The following is a 16,014-nucleotide window of genomic DNA, read 5'->3' on the forward strand; positions in this document are numbered from 1 at the left end:
TCTATCCCTGGCCTTGCTCAGTGGGTTAAGGATTTGGTGTTGCCGTGAGCTGTGGTGTAGGTCGTAGACGCGGCTCGGATCCTGCATTGCTGTGGCTCTGGCGTAGGCTGGCAGCTACAGCTCCCTTTAGACCCCTAGCCTGGGAACCTCCCATATGCCGTGGGAGCGGCCCAAGAAATGGCAAAAAGACAAAAAGAAAAAGAGATGGTACCCATAAGCATCTTGGTTAAGAAAAAGGAGATTCAGCCATAGAAAAAAGCAGAAATTGGAGTTCCCATTGTGGCTCAGTGGGTTATGACCCTGACAAGTATCTATGAGGATGCACATTGAATCCATGGCCTCGCTCAATGGGTTAAAGGATCCAGCATTGCCAGCAGCATAGCTCCGATTCAACCCCTAGCCTAGGAACTCTGATATGCCACAGGTGTGGCCCTAAAAAGCAAAAAAAGGACAGAAATTTAGATGGCAATAGGATATTATAAATGACTTAATGCCAATAAATTGGTGAAGTGGATATGTTAGTAGAAAAAGACCTTTACCAAAATGGTCTTAAGAAAAAATAGAAAATCTGAATAGTCTCATAATGAAGAAGTGGATTCAGTGGTCAGAAGTCTTCCCTCAAAAAGTTCCAGGCCCAGCTAGGCAAGTTCTACTAAACAGTCCAGAAACAAATGATTCTAATCTTGCACTGGCTGTTCTAGATTATAGATAAAAGAGGCATAGGCCCCAAGCATTCTGTGAGGCTAACGCAGCTTTGATATAAAAATAGGACCAGGTTAGATTTTTTTTCTAGGGATAGGAGATTGTTTATTTTTTATTTTTTCGGTCTTTTTGTCTTTTTCAGGGCCACACTTGCGGTATATGGAGGTTCCCAGGCTAGGGGTCCAGTGGGAGCTGTGGCTGCCGGCCTATACCACAGCTCACAGCAACACCAGATCCTTGACCCACTAAGTGAGGCCAGGGATCAAACCTGTGTCCTCATGGATGCTAGTCGGGTTCGTTAACCACTGAGCCACAACGGTAACTCTGAGATTGTTCTAAACATCAGAAAATCAACTAATATAATTTGCCACATTGACAGTTTCTAAAGGAGGGGGAAAAGTGCCTGTTGTATTAGTGGCATATTGAAGATGTTTGATGAATTTGAACTTTCCTTCAAGGTTTAAAAACAAAATCTTTAGCAAAACAGGAATAGAAGGGAACCATGTTGATAATTTGCATTTTTAAGAAAAGTTAAACGTGTTTCCATTCCTAATATCCCAGCTACATAACCTAGAAAGAAATCTGATGTGTGCAGCATGTTTGTAACAGCAGAGATTGTCCCATTGAAAGGTTGAGTGGGTAAATTGTGGTATATTCACATGGTAGAATACCATATGTAAGTTAAAATGAAATAAGGCTCTGTCTAACAATATGTATTTCAGTTACTCTTGAGCAAAAAAAATTGCCACATGCAGTATGAATCTTTATATATTTCTCTCTCTCTATATATATGTATATATATGAGATAACTAAGCAGTATGTTTAGAGACGCAAACATGTATAAAGAAAAAGGGGGGAGTTCCCATCGTGGTGCAGTAGAAACAAATCGGTCTAGGACCATGAGGTTGCAGGTTCGATCCCTGGCCTTGCTCAGTGGGTTAAGGATCTGGTGTTGCTGTGAGCTGTGGTGTAGGCCGACGCCTACAGCTCCGATTAGACCCCTAGCCTGGGAACCTCCATATGCCACGGATGCAGCCCTAAAAGGACAAAAGACAAAAAAAAAAAAAAAAAGAAAGAAAGAAAGAAAGAAAAAAGGGAGTAATAAACCTGAAATTAAGGAGATGAGAAGGAATGTTGGATTAGAGAGGTCTTATAGGAAGTAATACTTTTTTTCTTTAGAGTGTGTGATCCATAGGTGATTTGTTTGTCCTTTTTTAATGCCTTAATGTGTATTTAATAGTATTTATGTGTATTTTTTGATATGTTCAGTATTAAAACCACCAGCCGTATCAGGCTGTTTGTGGTAGATTTTTTTTTTTTAATTTAATTTTTAAAAATTATTGTTGATTTACAATGTGCCAGTTTCTGCTGTACAGCAAAATGACTTAGTTATACACACATATACATTCTTTTTTATATTCTTTCCCATCACGGTCTATCCCAGGTGATTGGATATAGTCCCCTGTGCTATACAGTAGGACTTCGTCCATTCTAAATGCAGTAGTTTGTATCTACTAACGCTAAGCTCCCAGTCTATCCCTCTCCCCTCGGCAATATGGTGGCTGTTTTTCTCTTAAGATTTGGTGATTTTTGGAGGAAACAGTTTGCAAATTTGGGAGCAACCTCTGAAACTACTGTCTCTCAGAATGTCTTTTTTCCTCTTACTATTTGATAAGAGTCCAGTGTGAGATTTAAGGGGCCTGGGTAATTCCCATTACGCAGCAAATTGTGTTCACTCTTGGAGCCCTTTCATTAAGAATGTGATAAAATTGTGGAAGAGGAACTTTTGATCATGTTGTGCTGGTTATAATGATGAATAGTATACCTACTGTACACCTTTTGTGTACCTGTTTTTCTGCCTTATTAATATATCTTTTCTCCATTTTTTTCCTTTTAGACAGAAAATATGCTGTGGCATTATCTATAAAGGCCGATTTGGGGAAGTCCTCATCGACACACATCTATTCAAGCCTTGCTGCAGCAATAAGAAGGCAGCTGCTGAGAAGCCGGAGGAGCAGGGCCCAGAGCCTCTGCCCATCTCCACTCAGGAGTGGTGACTGAGGTTTATGTAGAAGGGGAACAAAAAACAATTTGAATTTTGGAATACAAAGCAACAGAACGACCCTCTTATTTTTAACTTGGATACCTGCTATTCTGCCAAAAGACAATTTCTAGAATAGGTTTTTTGTTTTTTTGGGTTTTTTTTTTGGTCTTTTTCTAGGACCGCACCTGCGGCATATGGAGGTTCCCAGGCTATGGGTCCAATTGGAGCTGTAGCCGCTGGCCTACACCACAGCTCAGAGCAACACCAGATCCTTAACCCATTGAGCGAGGCCAGGGATTGAACCCGCAACCTCGTGGTTCCTAGTCGGATTTGTTAACCACTGCGCCGCGACAGGAACTCTAGAATAGTTATGAGTGGGTTATTTTTTCCTCAAGTTCCACAAACTCTGAAGCCAGTGTCTAGCTTACTAAAAGAAAAAAAAGTGTACATAATATTTAAGATGCTGAGTATTTCATAGGAAAGCTGAATGCTGCTGTAAAGTGCTCTTTAAGTCTTTTTTTAAAATCCCCTTCTAATGAATGAAATTAGGGGAATTTCAGGGGACAGAGATGGGATTTGTTGTATGATAAACGTATGTAGTTTTTTTAGTCTTTCTTTTTTGAGAAGCAGTGGTTGGGGCATTTTTTAAGATGGCTGGCTACACTTGTTTTCCTTTGTTATAATAAATTTGTCATAACTCAGTAACATGGACTTGCCCCTAGAGGTAGTTGTTAATAATTTTGAAATATTAGGGTCTTGCCAAGGTTCTAATGATTTAAACCTGTACTACTGAATATTAAGCAGGACAGACTAAGCTCTCTGGTGCGACTATCTTGAAGGAGTAATTTCTAAATATACAGAGGTAACTTGACTGTATATGTTGCATCCTGTGTCACCTCCCTCCGTGTTGGTATTTGATAAAGATTTTAATTTATATGAATGAAATTTCTAAAGCAGAATCAAAGTTCCTCTTGGGGAAATGTCAAGTCTTTAGTTAGGACAAGCAATCCTGTATGAATAGTACCAAAGCATTACCACATGGTAGAAAACACATTCTAGTCAAAATGTTAAATTAGCTAAAAAATAAAATGTGCAAGTCTTCAGGATGGCACACGAAAAAAACAAAAAAAAAACAAAAAACAAAGGTTAATGCTTCTTGGGGCACATTTCTTAGAGGGCTTGTGAGTGTGTAAATAATTTATGTTACATGACTGATGACTTCATTGAAAATCTGCACAATTCAGTTTTAGCTCTGGATTACTTCAGTTGACCTTTGTGAAGGTTTTATCTGCGTAGAATGGTTGTTTGACTTGTTTTAACCTGTTAGAGTTTGGGTTTGTTGTTGTTGTTGTTTTCATTCTCTAGTAAAGTAAAATTCTAGTAAAAGAAAAGAGGTGTGTGTTAATGCCGAGTGGTTGGTTTTGGTTTGGTTTCTTTTAGTCAGGCTTTCTGAACGTTGAAGTGTTAGCTGATACATCGTACATGTGAAGCTTTTCAATTCTAAAAACCTTCATCAAAAGCCTCTTACTTGAACCCAAACCAAAGTACTATTTATTGCCTCTTTTCTAAAAGTTCAGGAAAAATATATCACCAGTTCAGACTTTTCGTAATGAGGGAGGGTCATTTGCCTACCTTATAATAACATGACTCAGTGCTTATTTTTAAAACTGGATTTTAAAGATCGGATAGTATAAATAACAATAAGGAGTGAGCCACTTTTTATGGGTACCCTATAGTTTTATAGTTCTTAGTCTAAACTTAAAATTTTATATTTCTTCCTTTTGGAAAAAGACTACAAGCCACCATATGCACAGACTACACAGTGAGTTGGGTTAGCTCTTCTGCAGACTTTGAGGTGTATTACAAGAATCCCAGCCATTCTCATCCTCCTCCTGAGTTATTTTTGAAATGGTTTTTTGGGTTTTTTTTTTTTTTTTTTGTACATTTTGGCTGCAGTATTGGTGGTAGAATATACTATAATATGGATCATCTCTACTTCTGTATTTATTTATTTATTACTAGACCTCAACCACAGTCTTCTTTTTCCCCTTCCACCTCTCTTTGCCTGTAGGATGTACTGTATGTAGTCATGCACTTTGTATTAATATATTAGAAATCTACAAATCTGTTTTGTACTTTTTATACTGTTGGAAACTTATAATCAAAACTTTTACTAGGGTATTGAATAAATTTAGTCTTATTAGAAAATAAAAGGAGCTGTTTTGTGGCTTTGTTTGAAAGGTGTTCTTAGTTAAGAATAACAATATTTTTGGCCCTCACAGATACTCAGTGTAAGCCTTTTGTAGTATTAACACGTCATATAGGAAAAGAGTCATTTTACTGAGAAAGACAAGACTTTATACAATACATATCTTCCTCTGTTTATCTTGGGGTCCCATCCTAAAAAACCCAAGGTAAGTTGAAAATATTGTCAGTCAAAAATGCATTTATTATATCATAGCTTAGCCTGGCCTACTGTACACTTGAGCAGAACATATATGTGTTAGCTTACAGTTGGCAAAAATTGTCTAACACAAAGGCTATTTTTAAATAAAGTGTTGAATATGTCATGTAATTTATTTTTTCTTTTTAGGGCCGCAGCCACAGCATATGGAGGTTCCAGGCTAGGGGTCAAATTGGAGCTCCAGCTGCCGGCCTATGCCACAGCCACAGCAACGCCAGATCTGAGCCATGTCTGCGACCTATACCACAGCTCACAGCAACACCGGATCCTTAACCCACTGAGCAAGGCCAGGGATCGACCCTGCATCCTCATGGATCCTAGTTGGGTTCTTTATCACTGAGCCACAATGGGAACTCCTCTCATATAACTTATTGAGTACTGTACTGGAAGTGAAACCCAAAATGGTGAGACGTGGTAGTTTACCCTCAAGGTGGCGTGGCTGATTGCTCCTCTTGCCACCGCATCACGAGAGTATCATACTGCACTAGCCTGGGAGAAGATCAAAATTCAAAGTCTGGTTTCTACTGAATGCAGGTTGCTTCCGCACAATTGTAAAGTCAAAAAATCTAAGTTGAGGGAGTTCCCTGGTGGCTCAGCAGGTTAAGGGTCTCGTGTGTCACTGCTGTGGCATGGGTTCAGTCCTTGGCCCAGGAACTTCTGTATGCCATGGGTGCAGCCAAACAAAAAAAATCTGTAAAAACAAATCTAAATTGATGGAGTTCCCATTATGGTTCAATGGGTTAAGAACCCGACTGGTATCCATGAGGATGAGAGTTTGATCCCTGTCCTCACTCATAACAATGAAAGACAAAGTTCGCCAGTGTTTTGATATGGTTTTATTATTATCTGTGGACAGAACAGGAAACATCATCAAGACTTTAGAGAAACTATAAAAATTGGTTATAGAGAAAGGTGGATTTTGGCATTTGGGTCGGACCTGGGTTCTCTAATTCCTGGCCCTAACCCCTAAGTAGCCATTTGAGTCACTTGACCTTTGTGAGTCTCCAAACTTCAGAATTACTTTATAGGTTTATGAGAAATCCAAAGGGGTATGATTCTTATCAAAGTTTCCAAAACAGATTATTACCTGGGAAAGATAGATCTGTAGGTCAGGCTTTTCTTTTTTTTTTTTTTAATTAATTTTTATTTCTATTTATTTATTTAATTTGTTTATTGATTGTCTTTTTAGGGCTGCATCCGCAGCGTATGGAGGCTCCCAGGCTAGGGGTCGAATTGGAGCTGTAGCTGCCGGCCTGTGACACAGCCACAGCAAAGCCAGATCTGGGCCTCCCCTGTGACCTACACCATAGCTTATGGCAACGCTGGATCCTTAATCCACTGAGTGAGGCCAGGGATTGAACCCGCATCCTTGTGGATCCTAGTCAGATTCGTTTCCGCTGTGCCATGACGGGACTCCTCTACCGTTATTTAATAAATTATCACAAATTTGGTGGTACAGAAGACGTTGATCTCAGTTTCCATTTAGGTGTAGTGTGGCTAGTTCTTTTGCTGCGGGTCTCAAAAGACTATAACAGGTGTCAACTCCATTGCATTCTCAGGTGATTTGGGAATAATCTACTCCAAACTTAATCAGGTTGTTGGCAAAATTCATTCCCCGTGGCTGTAGGACAGAGAACCCAGACTGCTGGCTTGAAGGCCACCTTAGTTTCTTATCACCTGGGGTCTCCCACCATGGTGCTCTCTGTACCAAGCAGGTCCCCACAACCATTGTGCTGGCAAGTCCAGTCTTGCCTACCTTCAAGTTACACAGCGTTAAGAGTAGGATGTGGGGATCCTGAGAGATATTGTCTGCCACAGCACCTCTTTTTTTTTTCCCTAAGTGAATCCCCTGAAACTGGGCCTCTTTGCCCTATACACAAGCCCTCAGTGTAGCAAGTAAAAAGAAAAATAGCTCCCTTATTACGAAAAACCTAGTGTGGTGGCCCAGGCACCTTTAAACATTGTTCAAACAGCCTTGCAAAGTATAACAAAACACCCATTCACAGGTAGTGAAGGCACAGGGAGGTAATGTGACTGAAAATTAGCTTTCATGATTTCAAAGCCACTGCACTTCAAGCTGGACCCTTGTTCCTGCTGTGGCAGTGCTGCTTTTCTTTTCTTTTTTCAGCAGTACTAGCTTTCTTTTTTTTTGGCTGTGCCCCCAGCATGTGCAAATTTCTGGGTCAGAGATTGAACCTGCGCCACATCGGCAACCTAAACTGCGGCAGTGATGATTTCAGAGCCTTAATCCACTGAGCCAGAAGGAGCTCCATCAAGTGCCGCCTTCCTGACCTGTGTTCGGAAAGGTCACTTGGGTCTCTTCTGAAGACTGAAAATCAGGGGCAAGTTTTACCCTTGCAAATAAGTTGACCTTTACTCTAAAAGCTGTCATTTAAATCAGTAATGGAATTTTGTTAATTTTGATGTTCAAAGTACAAATCATATACTTTGTGGAGAAAACAATCTCCAGGAGATTTAGCATAACAACTCATCTAAAAATAAATGAAGGTTGCAGTTCCCATTGTGGCTCGGTGGGTTAAGGACTCAGTGGGGACTTTGTGAGGATGCAGGTTCGATCCCCGGCCTCGCTCAGTAGGTTAGGGCTTGTGGGTTACAGATACAGCTCAGATTGGTGGTGTGGCTGTGGTGTCGGCTGTGTTGTAGGTTGCAGCTGCAGCTCCAGTTTGACCCTGGCTTAGTAATTTCCATATGCCACAGGTGCAGCTATAAAAAGAATAAATAAATAAAATTAAGGGAGCCAGAACTTAGCTGCTTGCTCTGCAGAGAAGAGTGGGAGTTACTGAGGGAGCCTCTTGATTCACTGTCCCCAAAGCAGTTTTCCAATCACCCAGATTTAGCATTGTGCTGCCCTGGCAGTCATTTCTGTGTGATGTTCAGTGAACTGGGAAGGGAGGAGAAAGCCAAATTGGATCAATGATAGATAGTTTCACAGGCTCATGTTCCCAAAGAAAGGGATCTGAGGGTTCTAACAATTTCTTGAGCTATGGAGTTTGGTTACTCATTGTGATCCAGAGAATGCTTTTGGTTTCAAATATCTTGCACCCTGGTTAGAAACTCCTTGCTATTGTATGTCGGGTAGGGGGGTCTTGGATATACTTAGTTTCAGGCTTCAGTGTGAAAGAGCTTAATCTCTCAATTTTAGAGAGACCGAAAAGATTTTGGCAAAGCCTGCCCTTTGTCTAGGAGACTGAAAGGGGGGAAGTAATTTACTCTGAGAACTTCAGTGATCTACACTTCTGAAGCTTCCATTCTCTTTAACATTGTCCAGGTATTGGGAGTTTTTGTAACTGCAAGGAAGAATGGTTGTTGTATGTTTATATCACATCTCAAAAATTAGGACAGAACTCTCAAGATTCTTTAGCAAGTCACTGGTAGAGTTAAAATAGGAACCTGAGCAGTTAGGCCTTTTTTTTTTTTTTTTTTTTTTGAAGGTAACAAATGCCCTCTTTGCCTCCAGTCACCTTTACTGTCCACTCCAGTGTTGATTTTGCCCTCACCACTCCAAGGATCAAGGATGGCTTTCTCAGGGGGAATTCCAGAGCCCTCATTTGACTCAGGCAGCCTCTCAACAGCACTTGATACAGTTGATAGTTTCTTCTTTGAAACATTCTTGGCTGATAACACCCCTGTTCCCAGGTTTCCTGCTTCAGATGCTCACTGGCTCAGGGTTCGTCTTCAGTCCTCTTCCCAGACCCTCTCCATTCCCACGGTCCCAAATATCGTCTAAGGTAGGCAAGCATCTCCCAAGTCTGCCTCCAGAAGGTTTTATTAATCAGTGTGCCAACAGGAACTTGATGGCTTACGGAAATTGGATAATTTGAGGAAAGTTTAATATAGGGACTTTACAAAGCGTTGCACGTGGTGTAGGGAAACGCCAAGGGAGAGTGCAGTTCACTGGTAACACGGGGGCTAGGAAAGTTGGCATGCTGTTACCACCTCTAGGTCTGAAGAGCTGGAGGTAGGGAGTGATTAACAGAACCAGGAGACAGGCTGTGTGAAAAGGAGAAGGGTTTGGGAGAAGCCACAGGAATAAATTTCCTGTCACTCCCCAGATTGACCATCGCATCAATAGTGCCTTCACACACACTGTTCCCTCTGACTTACTTCCTTGCCATCCTATATCTGCAACACCTACTTATCCATCAGGTTTCAGCTTAGGAACCACTCGGGGAAGTCTTCCAGAACAACCACTACCCCCCGCCCCCCACCACACACATACACAACTGTATGCTAAGTAGGACCCAGGAAAGCAGGAACCCATGTCTTTTTCACAATAGCTCCGAGTCTATGCAGTGGTTATTTATTTATTTTTTTTTTTGTCTTTTGTCTTTTTTTGTTGTTGTTGTTGCTATTTCTTGGGCCGCTCCCGCGGCATATGGGGGTTCCCAGGCTAGGGGTTGAATCGGAGCTGTAGCCACCGGCCTACACCAGAGCCACAGCAACGCGGGATCCAAGCCGCGTCTGCAACCTACACCACAGCTCACGGCAACGCCGGATCGTTAACCCACTGAGCAAGGGCAGGGACCGAACCCGCAACCTCATGGTTCCTAGTCGGATTCGTTAATGCAGTGGTTATTAATACTAAGTAGGAACACAATAAATATTTACCAATCAGCTGATTACAATTCTTGTATTTTCACAAGTCATGTTCATAGAAAGGTTGAATTTATGCTAATAGTCTTGTTTTTTTAAAGTAAATTTTAGAACAGTTTTAGATTTACAGGAATACTGTGAAGGTAGTTCAGAGAGTGACTGATGCTCAAATTTTATTTTTTCTTTTTTAAAAAAATTGTTTTATTGTAGCTGATTTACAATACTCTGTCAATTTCTGCTTTACAGCAAAGTGACCCAGTTCTATACTTATATACATTCTTTTTCTCACATTATCCTCCATCCTGTTCCACCACAAGTAACTAGATAGAGTTCCTTGTGCTCTACAGCAGGATTTCATTGCTTATCCACTCCAAATGCAATAGTTTACATCTATTAACCCCAAACTCCCAGTCCATCCCACTCCCTCCTCCACCTCTTGGTCACTACAAGTCTGTTCTCCAAGTCCATGAGTTTTTCTTTTCTGTAGATAGGTTCGTTTGTGCCAAATATTAGATTCCACATATAAGTGATATTATATGGTATTTGCCTTTCTCTTCTGACTTGCTTCACTTACTATGAAAGTCTCTAGGTCTATCCATGTTGCTGCAAATGGCATTCTTTTGTTCTTTTTTATGGCTGAATAGTATTCCATTGTGTATATGTACCGCATCATCTTTATCCATTCCTCTGTCAGTGGACATTTAGGTTGTTTCCATGTCTTGGCTATTGTGTATAGTGCTGCTATGAACATAGGGGTGCATGTATCTTTTTGAATGAATGTTTTGTCTGGATCTATGCCCACGAATGGGATTGCTGGATCATGTGGTAGTTTTAAATTTAGTTTTCTGAGGAGACTCCATAGTGTTTTCCAGTATGCTGGTTGTACCAATTTACATTCCTACCAACAGTGTAGGAGGTTTCCCTTTTCTCCACACATTTTCTAGCATTCGTTATTTGTAAACTTGCTAATGATGGCCATTCTGACTGGTTTGAGGTGGTATCTCATAATAGTTTTGATTTGCATTTCTCTAATAATTAGTGATGTTGAGCATTTTTTCATGCGCATTTTGGCCATCTGTAGATCTTCTTTGGAGAAATGTCTGTTTAGGTCTTCTGCCCATGTTTCAGTTGAGTTGTGTGTTTTTTTGCTGTTGAGTTGTATAAGTTGTTTATATATTTTGGAGATTAAGCCCTTGTTGGTTGCATCATTTGCAACTATTTCTCCCATTCTGTAGGTTGTCTTTTTTTTTTTTTTATGGTTTCCTTTGCTGTGCAAAATCTTGTCAGTTTGATTAGGTCCTGTTGGTTTATTTTTGTTTTTATTTCTTTCCCATTGGGAGACTGACCTAAGAAAACATTTGTATGGTTGATGTCAGAGAATGTTTTGCCTATATTCTCTTCTAGGAGATTTATGGTGTCTTGTCTTACGTTTAAGTCTGTAAGCCATTTTGAGTTTCATTTTGTGGACGGTGTGAGGGTGTGTTCTAGTTTCATTGATTTACATGCATCTGTCCAGTTTTACCAGCACCACTTACTGAAGAGACTGTCTTTTGCCCATTTTATATTCTTGCCTCCATTGTCGAAGATTAATTGACCATAGGTGTCTGGATTTATCTGGGTTCTCTATTCTGTTCCATTGGTCTGTACGTTTATTTTTGTACCAATACCACACTGTCTTGATAACTGTCTTCTAATAGTCTTGATGAATTTTTTTTTTTTTTTGGTCTTTTCTAGGGCCACACATGCAGGATACGGAGGTTCCCAGGGTAGGGGTCTAATTGGAGCTGTAGCTCCCAGCCTACGCCAGAGCCACGGCAATTCGGGATCTGAGCCGCGTCAACAACCTACACCACCTACACCACCGCTCACAGCAACACTGGATCCTCAACCCACTGAGTGAGGCCAGGGATCGAACCCGCAATCTCATTCCAATTCATTAACTACTGAGCCACGGCGGGAACTCCTTGATGAATTTCAAGGATTGAAAAAATATTTTATCTTGGAAAAATGTTAAATATACAGAAAAGCTGAAAGGCTAGGACATAACCTCCCTAGATCCACCAACTGTTAAATTTTACAAATCCTTTATCAGTTTTGCTGAATCATTTGAAAGTAAGTTGCGACAATGTGACATTTCATCCCTGAATACTTGTGCATTCATATTGTAGGGACGGATGTTCCATATCCTTAGGTGTCCCATTGCCACACCCGAGATGAATAACAATAGCTCAGTAATATAGGTCTCTATGGAATAATTACCCTATTGTCCCAAAATCTTTTTTTTTTTTTTTTTGCTTTTTATGGCTGCACTCACGGCATATGGAGGTTCCCAGGCTAGGAGTCGAATAGGAGCTACAGCTGCCAGCCTACAGCCTTAGCCACAGCAACATGGGATCTGAGCCCCATCTGTGACCTACACCACAGCTCACGGCAACGCCAACGCCGGATCCTTAACCCACTGAGGGAGGCTAGGGATCGAATATGCAACCTCATGATTCCTAGTCTGATTCGTTTCTGCTGTGCCATGATGGAAACTCCTGGTTCTCTCCTCTTTTAATTTAATCAGAAATAGGCCTCCTGCCTTTGTTTCCCCATGACATTGAACTTTTTGAAGTATCCAAGTTAGTTGTATAATGTCCTATATCCTGAATTTTTTTGTCTTTCTTAGATTTATTTATTATTATTTTTAAGGGCTACACCTGTGGCATATGGAAGTTCCCAAGCTAGGTGCCGACTCAGAGCTGCAGCTGCTGGCCTACACCATAGCCATGGCAACACCAAATCTGAGCCGCATCTTTGAACTACGACGCAGCTTGTGGCCACACCAGATCCTTAACTCACTGATCGAGGCTAGGGATCGAACCCACTTCCTCACAGACACTATATTGAGTTCTTAACCTGCTGAGCCACAACGAGAACTCTGGCAAGAACATAACATAGGCTGTGTGGTGCATCTCTTAGTGCATCAAAAAAAGCACACAAGGTCAAGTTGCCCCATTGTTAGTGATGCTAAGATGATTACTTGGTTAGGATGGTGACTGCCATATCTTTAAGCATCTTAAAGTACATGCTTTCCCTTTGTAAATGAATAAAAAACCTTCAAGTGTTCTTTGATCACCTATTTCCAAGACCCTACTAAGTATTCTAAATAGTCCTTCAATGCTTAAGAAACCATGTAACCTTTAGGTCCCATGAGAATTCTAGCTCACTAAAGTTCTTAGGCTTATTCTTGCCCTTTAATTGCATTTGACTTTTATTGATTTCTCTGTGGTTCCCAGAAGTACAGGTGTGGTGGATGGCAATAGGAGTTATGTTTGGTGTGTGAGCTTATTGGTTAATATCACTGGTGCTTAGAAGACTTGAATTCAAATCTTGATTTGGGTCATTAATGTCTTTATTATCGCGGATAAGTTTTCTCTGAGCTCTTTCCTTCTCTGTAAACTGGAGGAAATAATAGCAAACTGAGTTGTAACAATAATAAAATGAGAGCATGCATCATGTAGGGCCTGGCCCATGGTAGGTGCATGGTGAAGGCACCTGCCATGTTTATTATTTTTAGCACTGGGGTCTAATTGGATGCGGGAGGAATGAAAACTATTTTTATTATCTGTGGTTATGGTGAACACAGAAGAGGTTGTAAACTGTTCACATCAAGACACATACCCAGCCCCCCCCCCCAAAAAAAAATCCTTCAAGCTTTTTTAAGTTTCAGTGCTTAAAGGAGAAAATGTGTTCACTATAAGATGATTGTGCTTTGGCTACACATGAATCCCAGGATTGGGAAATTGTATAGAGGGCACGAAGCCAAGGCAAATATAATTAAGTTGCTCAAAAATGTACTAAGATCCAGGGAGTGGTCAAGATAAACTCTCAGGATGATTTCTTCCTTCCTTCCTTCCTTTTTCTTTCTTTCTGTCTGTCTGTCTTCTTTTTCTTTCCTTTTGTCTTTTTAGGGCCACAGTCACGGCACATGGAGGTTCCCAGGCTGGGGTTGAATAGGAGCTACAGCTGCCAACCCACGCCACAGCCAGACAACGCCAGATCTGAGCCACATCTGCGGCCCACATTACAACTTAGGGCAATGTAGGATCCTTAACACACTGAATGAGGCCAGGGACTGAACCAGCATCCCCATGGATACTAGTTGGGATCATTCCTGGTGAGCCACAAGGGGAAATCCACCGGATGATTTCTGAAGAATGAAATTCAGCTGTGCTGTAACAGTACTATGGAACCAATTCATAAAACATGCTGAAATAGGGAGTTCCCATTGTGGCCAGTGTAAACGAATCTGACTAGTATCCATGAGGATGTGGGTTGGATCCCTGACCTTGCTCAGTGGGTCAGAGATTTGGCATTGTGTGAGCTGTGGCTGGGATCTTATGTGGCTGTGGCTGTGGCTGTGGTTGTGGCTAGCAGCTGTAGCTCCTATTGGACTCCTAGCCTGGGAACTTCCATATGCTTCAGGTGCAGCCCTAAAAAGGGGGGGAGATATGCTGAAATAGTGTAACATACTTAGCCTCAAGGCATAATATTCAGTTAGTTTAAGCCAGGCTGTTTGCCTGCTTCAGCCAGACTGCCGCTTGGATCAACTCTAAGGATGCACCATTCATACTAACAGAAATGCTGTCCCTCCCCCCACACCCCCTCAAGCCCTCCCCAGTCTCGCCTCCTTGCTCTCCCCATCTCCCCCTTCCCCTCCCCAGCCCGGTTAATGTCAGCGCTGAAGACAATGCGCTGGACTGCACCATCTCAGGGATGCTTTTGACTCTAGCAGCTTGAGACTCTGCTTCCTAAACTCCATGAGACAATTTCAGGTCTCTTTGTAAAGTTTCTTTTGCAAATAAAACCAGTGATGAGGGATACAATAGGGATATCTTTGGCTGTTTCCAGAGAATCCTGGTGGCATCGGTTTGTCGATTGTCAAAGGAATTTGTCACAACTAAAAATTATAATTTTCATTTTCTCCTGAAGAACTAAAACCATTTCATTATTGAATAGGCTGACATATAATTCTGCCAGGAAAAATAGGCCCTTTACTCCTATTTTAACCAGCAGTTTTTCTGTCCTGGCCAGGACGCTTCCCTTACCATGTTATGATATTTATGTCCACAAGGTGGTGCTATTCACACAGCACTCTGATCATTTTTTTCAACGGATCAAGGTTAGCGCCAGCATTTTACAGATGAAGAAATTTACCTAGCTAGTTAGTTGTTTGTAGAGCTAAAACTGGAGCTAATACATTGTTTCATCCACAGTCAGCTAAACAGTTATGTTAGCTTAAATGTAAGCCTTAGAAACATATTTATTTTTTTGTCTTTTTTAGGGAGGAACCGGGCATATGGAGGTTCCCAGACTAGGGGGTCTAGTCCGAGCTGTAGCTGCTGGCCTATGCCACAGCCACGCCAGATCTGAGCCGTGTCTGCGACCTACACCACAGCTCATGGCAACACCAGATCCTTAACCCACTGATCGGGGCCAGGGATCAAACCTGCATCTTCATGAATACTAGTCAGGTTTGTTAACCTCTGAGCCACTGCAGGGAACTCCCTAGAAACATATTTAAAATGTTTGTAGAATCTATTTCTGTTTTCTCTTGACCAAGATAATTTTAATCTTTACTAAGCGCTAAAAACCAACCCCTACTGTGTTTTTGCAGTGAATTTCAAATTATCACAAAGGAGACAGAAAACATACTTGTGTTTTCTTCTTCAAATTCCCTATCCCAGAGGATTGCCATTGAGGATAAACACATGCTACTGGGGAGGCAGTTCTTGAAAAGCACATACTGTGGCCATAGTCCTAAAGGTTTAGGATGAACTGTCCCGTGTACTTTTTGGCGATTAAGCTGATGCTATACAACTCAGACCAGAGATTACCAAACCCTCCCTAGAGCCTCTGATTTATCTGGTTGTATAAGGCAGCTTGTTCTTACTGTTTGCACGACTATGGTTTCCAAGTAGTGTGCAAGCCTGGTCCACTGGGGTACACAAAGTAATTTCTGTTTATTTTTTCTCCTTTTTGTCTCCTATTTCTTATTGAGGTATAATCGACAAATAATATTAGTTTCAGGTCTACAACGTAGTGATCGGATATCTATATATTGTGAAATGATCACCACAATACATCTAGAAAGCATCTGTTACTGACATATAGTTACAGAATTTTTTCTTTTTTTTTTCCTTTTATT

General features: G+C 41.2%; 1 protein-coding gene across 3 annotated transcripts in view; it reads left to right on the forward strand.

Moving 5' to 3' along the window:
* Positions 1-2,930, forward strand: part of SINHCAF (SIN3-HDAC complex associated factor) — a 31,158-nt gene extending 28,228 nt beyond the window's left edge. For all 3 annotated transcript variants that reach the window (XM_047787280.1, XM_047787281.1, XM_047787279.1), the window contains one exon: positions 2,600-2,930. In XM_047787280.1, the coding sequence (XP_047643236.1) occupies positions 2,600-2,759 (160 nt within the window). In that variant the 3' untranslated portion in view covers positions 2,760-2,930. The remainder of the gene's footprint in view (positions 1-2,599) is intronic.
* Positions 2,931-16,014: the final 13,084 nt, after the last annotated feature.

The sequence above is a fragment of the Phacochoerus africanus genome, chromosome 7, assembly GCF_016906955.1.
Source record: "Phacochoerus africanus isolate WHEZ1 chromosome 7, ROS_Pafr_v1, whole genome shotgun sequence".
In the NCBI taxonomy this organism is placed as follows: Eukaryota; Metazoa; Chordata; class Mammalia; order Artiodactyla; family Suidae; genus Phacochoerus; species Phacochoerus africanus.